This window comes from Nannospalax galili, unplaced genomic scaffold (assembly GCF_000622305.1).
Source record: "Nannospalax galili isolate Female #2095 unplaced genomic scaffold, S.galili_v1.0 scaffold115, whole genome shotgun sequence".
In the NCBI taxonomy this organism is placed as follows: domain Eukaryota; kingdom Metazoa; phylum Chordata; class Mammalia; order Rodentia; family Spalacidae; genus Nannospalax; species Nannospalax galili.
The window spans coordinates 309,127-322,112 of NW_008340588.1; the positions used below are offsets into that span (position 1 = coordinate 309,127).

Below are 12,986 nucleotides of genomic sequence, written 5' to 3' on the forward strand. Positions count from 1 at the left end.
TATATAATTAATATATATATCGTTTTCTCTGAGGTGAAAACTAATGCCAGACTTTTAATAATGGGAAAACTAAAGCACTTCTCTCATCACTGTGAACCTAGTACTTGTCAAAATTAACTTAAAGGAGGAAGGACTTATTGGTTCTTGATTCAGAGCTCTCAGTTCATCATGGCCGGAAAGGAATGTCTGTGGTGGTCAGAAGTGTGTGCCAGGCAGCTGCTTGTTACATAGTTTTGACCAGGAAGCAGAGAAAGCTTGACTAGAAATGGGTTGGGCTTCAACACCCCCAAGGCCTGTCCCCAGCAACCAGCTCCCTTCCTAGCTCCATTTCCACAGCCTCCTAAAACAGTGCCACCTACCAGGGACAAGTGTTCAAATGTAGGAACCTGTGGGGGACATTTCACATTCACACTTTAGCATCTAGATTCTGCATGAAAGAGAAAATAGGCCAGATTGGCTTTTCCTTTTTCACTTCCATTTCTTCTTGTTCCTACCTCCCTCTTCCTTCAGACACTTTATTTCTTTTGTCCTCCGTATATATTTAAAGCAAAATCAGCCAGACTCGGGACAAATGTCACTTTTATTTTCCTCACATGCAGAGTATATGAGATGATCTCCAGTTCTGTTTCCCTGAAAATTGCCCAATACCATTTTTCTTTATAGCTGAATAAAACGTCATGGTGTGCAGACGTTTTTTGATCCATTCACCTATTGATGGGCATGTTGTCTCACTCCACATGCTGTGAATACTGCTATAGTAAGTAGGAAAATGCAACTCTTCTCTGATTTACTTAAAATTCCTTCAAGTATATTGCTGGGAGTGGTCAGCTGGGTCAGGTGGCAGTTCTATTTTCAGGCCTTTTAAAGGAACTTTCCTACTGATTTTTTAAAAATATTTTATTTATTATTTTAACTTATGTGTGTGAGTGTATTGCCTGCACATATGTGAGTGCACCCGTGTCCTGCAATGCTGCAGAGGTCAGAAGAGAGCTTCGGAGTTCCCTAGAACTGGAGTTAAGGATGATTTGTAGCTGCCATGTGGGTGCTGGGAATCAAAGCTGGGTCCTCTGCAAGAACAGTCAGTGCTCTTAACTGCTGAGCCATTTCTCCAGTCCCTCATACTGATTTGTATAGTAACTGGACAGACTGGCACTGTGTGTAAGAGTTTCTTTCCCATCCTCACCACATCCTTGCCAACACTGGTTGTGTTTTGTTTTCTTTATGATAGCCATTCTTCATAGGGTGAGATGGAATTCAGTGTAGTTCAGATTTGCATTTCCTATCAAGGATTTTGTACATTTAAAAATACCTATATTGACCGCTTGTAAAAATTTCCTGTTTCTGGGGCTGGAGAGATGGCTCAGCGGTTAAGAACACTGGGTGTTCTTGCAGAAGACCCAGGTTTGAATCCCAGAGCTAACAACTGTCTGTAACTCCAGTCCCAGGGGATTCAACAGCCTCTTCTGACCTCCGTGGGCACTGCACGACACCGGTGCACTTACCTACATGCATACACGTAAAAATAATAAAGTTAAAAGAAAAAATTTCCTGTTTCTTGGTTGGATTTAAAACTTTTTTTTGGTGTTTAATCTTTTGAGTTCTGTATATTTCCTAGATAGTAATTCTATGTTGGTGAATAGCTGATAAAGACTGTTCCCCATCTTGTAAGCTATTTCTTTACCCTGCTGACTGTCTCCTTGGCTATGCCTTTTAGCTTGATGTAATCTCATTTCTCAATTCTTTCTATTATTTCCTGAGCTGCTGGAGTCCTTTTCAGAAACTCTTGGCCTAGGTTTATATCTTGAAGTATTTTTCCTGTTTCCCTCTAGCAGTTTCAGACTTCCAGGCCTCCTGTTAAGGCTTTTAATCCATTTTTAATAGATTTTTATACAGAATGAGAGGGTTTTTATTTCACTGTTTTGAAAGTGGATATTCATTTATTCCAGCACCGTTTGGTGAAGAGGCTCTTTTTGCCATGTATGTTTTTGATACTTTTCTTAGGAACAAAATGGTGTGGCTGTAGCTATAGGTTCATTTCTGGGTCCTCTGTTCCAATGGTTTGCATGTTCATTCTTGTGCCAGTGGTGTGCTGTTTTTACTACTATAGCTCTGTAGTATAATTTGAAGTCAAGTATTGTGATACTTCCAGCATTGCTATTTATTCTTAGGATTAATTTAACAAGTTCTGATCTGTTGTGGCTTCATATGAAGTTTAGGATTGATTTTTCTAGGTCTGCGAAGAGTGTTATTGGGATTTTGATAGAGGTGCCATTGAATCTATAGATTGCTAAAAAAGGTTGTTTATGCTACTCTTTTTCATGGAAATTATTTAGAGATAGGATTCTTCCATAACAGACTCAGTATGAAGATTGAAACTGAGGCATTTTTCTCAATTCTCTAGAAGAGCCTAAACTAGCTCTTGAGCCAAGGTGTTTAATAAACTACTAAATGCCAGCCACACTTAGCTGGGTGTGGTCTTGCCCTGAAGGCACTCTCTCCATTGTTTAAGTACAAACCTCTAGGCCTCTCCTTAATCACTTTAATCTCCTTATCAAAGAGATCCTCTCCTATAGCTCATGCCTTCACCCCAACACTAATCTTCCTACTGCTCTTTTTCAATCTACTGTGTGTTCTGTATTTCTTTCTGTCCCATTTGCTTTTTTCCACTGTAGAGCTGCATAATAGTCATCATTAATAGCCATGCCACTATTTCTGTGTTAGACTGTCTTGAAATTTCTTCTGCCAGAGAAATTAGTCCATGGCTTTTCAACTTAGCCTCAGGCAAGCTTTTTGGCTGTGGGCAGACTCCAGCCAGTCTCTTTGCCAAAAATATCCCAAATTGCTGCTTAAGCCCTTATTTCCCTCTGAAACTACATTGTTCTCAGCACTGCTTTCTTCCAGGCCCCTACTAGAATGGCCTTTTATGCTCTACTTACAGCAATCAACTGTTTTTCTAGCCCAAACTTCTAAAGTCTTCCACATTCTTCCAAAACCCCACATGGTCAGGTTCTTCAACACCCCACTTCTGGTACCAATTACTATATTAGTTACTTTTCTGTTGCTATGATAGAAACACTAACCAAAGCAAATTATAGAAGGAAGAATTTATTTGGGCTTATAGTTCCAAAGGGGTAAGAATCCATCATGATGGGGAGGTATGTTGGCAGAGATGGTTCAAAGAGAAACAGAAGCTAAGCTCTCACATCTTCAAGTAGCACAGGAAGAAAGAGAGCAACTCAAGATCTGGCAAGACTTAAGAACGCTCTAAGCCTGCTCCCAGTGATGTGCTTCCTTCAGCATGACCACACCTTCTAATACCTCCCAAAACAGTGACACCAGCTGGGGACAAGATGCTCAGATACTTGGAGCTCATGGGGGACATTCTCATTCAAACCACCACAGCCAGTCATTTTTTTTTTTTTTTAGAGGAGCTTAAGTTTGCATTCACTATATGAAGATGATTTCTGGAAATAGTCTACACAGTATGTTAGAAAAAATGATGTCCTGACAACTATTTGTATTTGAGAGTGGCTAGAAAATTTTAACCAAATTTTATAAAGAACACCTGGTTCTTTTTGATACTTTTATTATGAAATTAGATATAACTTATTACAAATAACTTACTTTATTTTCACAATGTGATTTATTATATATTTTTACAATAGCCAAATACAGAATTTTTTTGGTTGATATATATGAACCACTAGTTATTATTTTTTTGCTTGAAATATTATGCAAGTATTTCTGTCTTCCAGGTCTGCTGGCACAGATCTATATTCCTAGCCACTCAGGAGGTTGAAGCAGGAGTACTGAAAATTCAAGCCTGCCTAGGCTGTACAAACTTAGGGCCAATCTAGGTATCTGGGTGAGACCCTATTATCTCAAAAATAAAATGTGAAAAAGGAGTGACTAGCTACAGTTCAGTGACAGAGCATTTACCTAGCATCTACAAGGCCCTAGGTTCAATCCCTAGAAAAATAATAAACACCGAATTCTTATAAATCCTGTATAAGAAAGAATTTGGTTAGGAAAAAAAATGTAAATTTTCTGCTAGAAACACTCTGAAAGTTTTTGTTTAAAAAGACCCTCCTGCTCTGGTATGCAAGTCAGTGGTAGAGTACTTGCTAGCATGCTCAAAGCTTTCGCTTGATCCCCAGTACCACAAAACAGTAACAACAAACAAAAGAACTTGTTTAGGATGTTTCAAAGACCTTTTCCCTAAACTTGCCTTGTGATCTTTTTGTATATTGATCTGTCTCACTGTTAATTGCAAATTTGAACATCAGCTCAGCAATGTGCTTGAATTAAGTGCGAATGTTCATTGGAAATTTTTGCTTTAATGAAGAATTTAAAACGATCTTGTCAAATAGTCTAATAAAGCTTATTATAGAATTTGAAATACTGTCTTTATTTTCCTCATCTCTGAATAAGATGGAGATCTCTTAGCCGCTGGTGAGGTAACCATGTTCCTATAAATATCCCCTCACCTGTTTCTGTAAGCAACTCTAATGAAACTCATTGGGTTACACACAAAGAAAATGAGGTCCTGGGTGAGAACATTGTTTCTCTTTTGTATATTTTAAACAATAGAATACTAATATTTGGTTACTATCATAGAATCAAATGAAGGTGTCCTTCATTCAATCAAATCTGAATAGGATGATCATGTACACTTGAAGCATTTGGGATTCTTCACAGAGCAGAACAGATAAAAATCCTTGGCTGCTTGGAGTTTACATTCTGGGGAGAAGATAGTCTACCAGATGCATAAATAGGTTGGATAGTGTGTTAGAAGGAGATCAGGTTATGGAAACTGAGCAAAGTAAGATAACCCAGGAATGCTGGAGGAGCAGCTGCTATTTTAAATAGGAGGTCAGAATGGGCCTCATGAAGGAAGTGATGCATAGACAAAAATACTAAAAGAGGGAGCTGAGCCATCAGCATAACTGCGGGAAAGTTCTAGACTGATAGAACCACCAGAGCAAGAACCATGAGGTCCTGACCAGTCCTTGGACGACATCAGAAGGCCAATATGGGCCAGTAGATTGGGCAGGAGAGGGCAAGGGTAGGAGAAATGAAATCAGAGCCACAGCTGGAAGGGAAGTGGGTGGCCATGTCTTGCAGGGTATTTCAAACCTTCATTCGAAATTTGGCATCCCAAGAAGTAGCGAGCCACTGGGCAGAGCAGAGGCATGTTTCAACACATCAACATTAGTATGTGCCTGGAATTGATTTTTATATAAGACATTTCTGAACTGCCTCATACTATCTTATATTCTTTGTCAGGCCTGAAATTCCTGAGAGGTATTTGTTGAAAAGAGTCTAGGTATGTCTGCTCATTGATCTTTCAGCGTCTCCTCCCTTCTCAATGTGATCATTTAAGGGACTAGTTTAGGTTCCACATTCTACATAGGAAATTGCTTGGCAGAGCCTCTTGTCTCCACCTGGCATGTTTAGAATTGTATGTGTTCTGTCTCTCTATAGTTCGGACGTGCTGTGTTCCCCAGCGTGGATCGATCAAGTGAAGCATTTTGTGTTCTCCAATGCTCTCCTCCCTTAGGGATAGAGTTCTATACAGGAGAAAGCAAGAAGGCATCTTCTCCAGACCAGGTGGAAATCAGTGTGACTTCAGCAACCGGGTACTGCTCCTCTCCTCTATGACAGGACTCCTGTCCTGGGCAGCAAGCAGTGCCCTGTCCAGGCAGCTTTCCATAGTCCTTTCAATGCACAGATGTCCCCAAGCCCAAAGTTTGCAGTCCTGTCATGAGCTCTTCTTGCTTAACTTCTGTTGATTTTTTTTTTAATCTTAGGATAGTCCATTAGTGTCCTTTCTTCCTGTCTCTAGCATGCCTTTAAAAATATTTAAATATTTGGGCTGGAGAGATAGCTCAGCGGTTAAGAGCACTGACTGCTTTTGTAGAGGACCCAGGTTCGATTCCCAGCACCCACATGGCAGCTACAAACTGTCCTTAACTTCAGTTCCAGGGGAATCTGACACCCTCTTCTGACCTCTACGACATTGCACGACATGGGTGCACACACATACATGCAGGCAATACGCTCATACCCATAAAATAAAAATAATAAATAAAAATATTAAAAAATATTTAAATATTTATTTTTTATGGGTATGAGCGTATTGCCTGCATGTGTATATATGCACCATGTGTGTTACAATGCAGAGGCCAGAAGGGGCATTAGATCCCCTGGAACTTGAGTTGCAGATGGCCATATGGATGCTGGGAACTGGACCAGGGTCTTCAGCAAGAACAGCAAGTTTTCTTAACAGCCGAGACATTTCTCAAGCACCCTCTGGCACATTTTTCTCAGCACATCAGTCTGGCATCTAAAGAAAATGGATATGGGGCTGGAGAGATGACTCAGCAATTAAGAACACAGGCAGCTCTTGCAGAGGACCCAGGTTCAATTCCCAGGACCCATTGTGGCAGCTAACAACTATCTATAACTCCAGTTATAGGGGCTCCAACTCCCTCTTCTGACCTCTATGGGCATTGCATGACATTTGTATATTGTATAACACATATATGCAGGCTCATACACATAAAATGAAAATAATAATAAAATATAAAAGAAAAGAAAGAAAATGGCCATGTAAATAGCTCCCAAGCCACACTTGCCTGTGTGGTGCACTCTTACTGCATGGCCTAGTACCACTGTGATCTCTGAGCACATCTGACATGTTATTCCATCCAGAGAATGCTTTGATATAATGAATTGGGCATCTAGAGAGATTGGGTTAAAAAGCAATGCTAGGCTTTCCAACTAATGAAGAAGTTTGTTAATAAAATTGCTAATCTATTTGGTACATTCTGTTGTGAAGACCCCCCCACACACCGAAGTGCTTCTAATCTCAAGTCATTGTCAGAGTTCTCAACATCAGGGTGAGAGTCCAGCAACTGTTTAACACATGCAGGGAATTTTCACCATTTATGGTTGTGCAGTCCCTGCTGAAGGTCTGTACTTAGCCCAGGCTTAGGTCGGCAATTTCGATTCAAAGTGTAGTTTTCTCTCAGTCTCAAAGTACTCTTCAATCTCAAATCTCATTGGGTATCTGATTCCTGAAAGCAGCTAGGATTGAGTCTGCTTCATTGTGATCCACTATCAAGGCATATTTTCAATTTGTAGTCAAAAGATAATTGAAAGTCATTTTATATGTTTATGACAAGTTTTTGTTTTTGAGGAAGTAGAGAGAGATGATAGAACCATTTTTAGAGCAAAAAGAAGTTTGAGTATGACTTTCCATTCATCCAGTGCAGTCATCATGGCATCCCTGTCCTTAGATTTCTCCTCTATTACTCACTCCCTGGGTTGATTAGCTGAAGAGTGAGGAATTTGAAAGGTTTTGCTTACATTTTTAAAATTTTCTCTGTAGAATTATTTGAAGGTTTTAGAGTCATGTAGATATAGAAACATTTAAAAATTCAAAATATGTTTGGATATGTTTGATATGTCTGGTGATGTTTTCTATGTATCATTTTATTATAATGAAAGTCTATAGGATGTTTTCTGTAAATCTAAAACTTAAGTATATGAAAGAATTAATCTTTTTTCTCTTTGCTTGTACTTTTTTAAGACAAGGTCTACCTGTAGTCCCAGCTGGCCTGGAACTCAGGATGGAGAGCAGCAGGCTGGCCTCAATCTCACAGAGATCCACATGCCTCTGACTCCCAAGTGATGAGATCAAAGACATGTGCCACTACATCTGGCTAAAAAATATTAATCTGTTAAAAATAATTTTCATACTCATACCTGAATGAAATATGGAGAACTCCTTAATTTGAAGCTATATCTTATTTTAGATTTTTGTAGATTTTTGAAAAGAGAATTTCAAGAAATTATTCTTTACAATTACAGTCTAAGTTAAATATAATTAATTAAATCTTTATCCCTTCATGATTTCGGTTCATACTTGAGTTTCTTTCTCAGAGAAGCAAGAATATACACTTTTCTAATAAAATGGACATTTTATTTCTGGTAACAAGACAAATAATGAGATGAGGAAGGGGACAAGGAAAGCAATAGGCAGGCTAGGGAAGCTGGTGTGTTTTGGGTTGAGTGGAAGGCCTGTTGATGGGGAGAGGTTAAAGGTTAAGATGAAAGAAGGTAATTGATACTGAGGGGGAATGGGTCAATGGCACTGTCATGCAGAGGAGCAGAACCTGGGCAAGAAGACAACCAGAAGCCCTGAGCACAGGAAAGATGATATAAAGGAACTTGAAAAGCCCAGGGCAGTCATGCTGAATGTCCCCCACCTTTGGGTGCTGTAGGAAGCATAGGTACTGTACTCCCAATGACATGGTAATCAGGCAGGGAATGTGAAAGCAGTAGGATAGACTTGGAATTATTAACAGAGAAAAGGAAAGTAGCCAAGTGTAAATGGACCAACTTGTAATAGGTTTTAAAGAGCAATAGCATTTTGTTAATGATCTGTCAGAACTTTTACTTGGTCATAGGAAGAGATTTATAATTCCTCTGTATTGCACTTGCAGGAGATTTAGAATTCTTTGGTATAACATTTTATACAGTTGATATTCTTCTTTGGTGGTGGGGACATCTTTAAAAGCCTAAATCACATAAGGTAGGCAGTGAGGGTAAATAAGAATTCATATAAACCAGATATAAGGTACTTTTGTCCTCAAAAGTGTATGGGAAAAAAAGATCGGAGCAGAAAAATGCCAGCACTGTACAAGTATTCTTGGGATAGAATATAATTGATTGCATCTTAAATAGATGCTAACCTATTGAAAAGAAAAAGTTGTAATCTGAAGGACCAATTCATACTGGTCTTCTTGGACCAAAGTAAAGGATGAGGTACTCTGAACATCCTTTAACATGGTGTGGCCAGGATTGTCCATCCGGGTCGCTGCTGGTAGGGGTGGCAGCAAAATAATTTGAACTCTTTGTTCCTAAACTGGTGTAATTCTAGGGACTTTACATTTACACTTAATAGTAATTGACACTGGGTGGCAGGATGTTAGTATTAATCAAGAATAATATATTTCAGTGAGAGTGTTTGCCTGGCATGAATGTGCACAAGAACTACAAAAATAGATAAATAGATGGATGGATAGATGGATGGATGGATGATAGATAGGTAGGTAGATAGATAGATAGATAGATATAGATAGATAGATAGATAGATGAGAAATATTATCAGAAAAAGTCAATCTACAATAATCACAATATTAATAGCATGGGCAATAATCACAATATCAACAGCATGGGTATCTCACACTTGATACACACTGTTTCATGAGGAATAGCCCAGACTGTCCTCTCCATGTGGAGGATTACTGTCACCTTTGTGCTCTGTATGTCCTGATATGTGGGGTGTCTGTGTTCTTCTGAATCTGAATGCTCATATATGGTGTATTTTAAGCATGGGTTTTAAGGGACCAGCTTTTCTTCCACATTCCTAAAAGTCCCCTTTTATTTTCATGTATCACCCCAACCACCCAAATTCCATATGAGAGGAAAAAAAAAACATGAGGTATTTCTTTGTGAGTCTGCCTCATTTTGCATAACAAGGTGATCTCCAGTTCCATCCATATGTCTGCAAACAATATAATTTCATTCTTCTTTATGGCTGAATAAAACTCTATTGTATATGTGTAGCACATTTTCTTTATCCATTCATCTGTTGACAAGCGCCTAGGCTGATTCTATAACTTGGCTGCTGTGAATAATGCTGTAGGAAACATGAGCATGTGGGAGTATTTACTGAGCTAGATCTGATTCTTGTGAGTGTATGTCCAGAAGTAGCATAGCTGGATCATATAGTAGTTTTATATTTAATAGTTTAGGAACCTTTGTGCTAAACTGACTTCCACAGTGGTTTGAATAATTGACATTCCCACCAATACCTCTCTCCCCCACATCCTCACCAGCATTTTTTGTTGCATGTTTTCTTTTGTAAAATTTGTTTTTATTGAATTTTTCTGTATTTCATACAGAACATCTTAAGCAATCTTAATCATCTTTATACCCCCATCCCCTCCTTAGCCCCCTCCACTGGAGCCCATATACTCTGTCATCTCTGTTACTGCCTGTTGTATCAAGTCAGTGTCCCAAGACATTCCCCAGTGAAGGTCCTTCCACTGTAGTCTAGTCAGCTTATCTAGGGTCCCTTGTTTTAGGAAGATCAGCACTTGATGTAGCAGCAATCAGTTGCCAATATTTCTTCAGAAAAGATTGAGGTCTGTTGTTCATTTTCCTAATTCTATGCTGGGTTTTTGTCTCCCTGAGTTGCATGGGACTTGTGTATGCTGACACCATTGCCTTAGAATCATATGAGCAGGTTCCCAGGAGCCTGTAGGACTCTTTCCATATGGTCATGCACCTCCTCCTTTGTTTATAAAAAATATTTTATTATTTTTATTTTTATGTGTATAAGTATGTTGCCTACATGTATGTAAGTGCACCTGTGTCATGCAATGCCAGTGGAGGTTAGAAGAGGGTGTTGGATCTCCCAGAATTGGAGTTACGGACAGTTGTTAGCTACTGTGTGGGTGCTGGGAATCAAACCTGGGTGTTCTGCAAGAGCAGCCAATGCTCTTAATCACGGAGCCATCTTTCCAGCCTTGTTATAGTTCTTTTTTTGTCCTGACTGCTTTGTGTCAACTCTTAAAGTCCTGAGGTACATGTGACTTGAAAAACCAGGGTTACTATGTACTTTTCAGTGGATAAGGCAAAGCTTCATGCTAGAATGTGAACAAATTATAGACTGTGAATCCCTTTGGCCTTCAGCATGTCAGAGCAGGACCAGAGGCACCCAGAGTATCCCTGCCTCTCCTAAGTTGTAAGCATGTCAGCCACTTACCCCAGTGTATATGTGGCATGAGGGTACAAAGTCCAGGAATGCCACCCTGGCCTGTTCTCTGGCTTACTCTTATTTCTTCCACCTGAAAGCCAAAACACTATCTCTTTTCTGATATATTAGCTGGAGCTTTGCTGCCCCTGGCCTTTATGATGATTGTCCTGGGACGTGCTGGCTTGACTGGTGTCTCCTGAGCACTGTTACTGCAGAGCTGCTTCTTGACTGTTTCCTGTCTTCAAGTCTTCCATTCATCCTGTCTTAAGTTCTGTTGCATTCTCGCAGTTTTGCTCACTTGGTTTTGGGAAAAATTTTCATAGATGGCGCTCACCTCAGCCCCTTTCTTACAAATCAGCTCATTGCTGAAGCTGCTACAACTCCACCCTTTGTTCCTTGCAGAACTGTTGTTTGGCAACTTCAACCACGTGGCCAGGTCCAAAGATGCTATCTTCTTCCCACACTCCATCCCCTCCCCATTTCCCCAAATACACGCAAACAGAAAAACTCAGGGTAAGAATCTGCTGGGAGGTAGTCATTAAGAACAATGTTCATTCATGTTTCCTTTTTATCTTTTCTCTGCTTTTTTAGAACTTGTATTGTGCTAAGAAAAGACAGGTTATAATTAAGCTAAAAGTATTTCTTTGATTTTACCAGATGAGAATTCTCCAGCCAACTTCTGGGATTCTAAAAACAGGGGTGTGACTGGAACTCAAAAAGGACAAATTGTATGGAGAATTGAGCCTGGGCCCTACTTCATGGAACGTAAGTATGAAATACAGTCTTAGAATTGAGTATTATATAAATATGTACGAATTTATGGACTTATTTCTGAATGTTATTTTAAAAGTTTCATTATTTATATATTTATGTCATGATACTCCATACTGGAAAATATATTGTTTTAGAAAATGCTCATTGGAGATTGTATCTCCATTTGCAATTCATATTTAATTGGATCAATTTTAGGAAGCAGAAAGAATAATTTAAGATTTTGGCTAATTTAATAATTTTATATACCTATGACATATCTCATTTTTACCAGCATCAGAATGCTTTTTACATGTGGGTGAATAGAATATGGCTGAGAAAGTCTGGAGCATACTGCCATCAAGGGCCAATACTAGGAATCAGAAAATTACCCAGTTCATCTTATGCCGTATTCATTTGTAAATACAAATGCTTGTATAGTACATAGTTCTTCAGTGCTATCTTATCCCATTCGTTTTGGATAAAGTATGTGTAGAGGATGAGGTGTTTATATTCACATATTTATGTTCCTGAGGACATGGTAGCAATACCTTTTTATAGATGGGAATGGAAGGAAATTGGTAATAAATGATCTACTACTTCGTCCAAGTTAATTTTAATATTTTCACATGTTCTCTTTAGTGTAAGGAAAATATGAGCTTTTAATTTTTTTCATAATTGTTGAGTGCTAAGAATTAATATTTCTTATGCAAGGGATTTATTTATAAGAGATTCTGTGAACACTAGAAATTAAAGGAACTTATCAAGTTTTAAAAGTACGTGTTTGAGAGCTTGCTACAAACATATTTTTGCTGATTGAGGGTTCTAAAACTTCTATAATATAAAAAGTTATTTAAAATATTAGCATCTTGGGGATGGAGAGATGGCTGAGTGGTTAAGAGCACTTGCTGCTCTTGCAGAGGACCTGGGTTCAATTCCCAGCACTCACATGGCAGTTAACAACCATCCATAACTCCACTTCCAGGGAATCTGATGCTGTCTTCTGACCTCCACGAGCATTGTAGGACATGAGTACACTTTAACATACATGCAGGCAATACACATAAAATAAAAACAATAAATAAAATATTTTTAAAAAATATTAGCATCTGTTACTTTGAATAGCATTGAAGGTACTAGCTGTTTTTTTTCCCACTATCCTTCCTGGTAGTTAGTACTGACCTGTTTATTCCTTTAAATCTATTCAAGTAAGCCCTGTAATAATATAACCCCGGGCTACCTCCTTTGAGGGCTTACCCTTATTTCACTTTGTTTGGACTTCTAATGAGGGAAAGGCAAACAAATTTTATTTCTGAAGATGAAAGCAAAATTTTTTTTAATTATATTTTCACTGGGCATGGTGGCACATGCCTTTAATCCCAGCACTCGGGAGGCAGAGGCAGGC

General features: G+C 38.8%; 1 protein-coding gene across 7 annotated transcripts in view; it reads left to right on the top strand.

The window, feature by feature from the left end:
- Positions 1–12,986, top strand: part of Hecw2 (HECT, C2 and WW domain containing E3 ubiquitin protein ligase 2) — a 416,509-nt gene that overhangs the window by 268,045 nt on the left and 135,478 nt on the right. For all 7 annotated transcript variants that reach the window (XM_029564734.1, XM_029564735.1, XM_017798837.2 and 4 more), the window contains one exon: positions 11,489–11,596. In XM_029564734.1, coding sequence (XP_029420594.1) covers positions 11,489–11,596 — 108 coding nt within the window. The remainder of the gene's footprint in view (positions 1–11,488; positions 11,597–12,986) is intronic.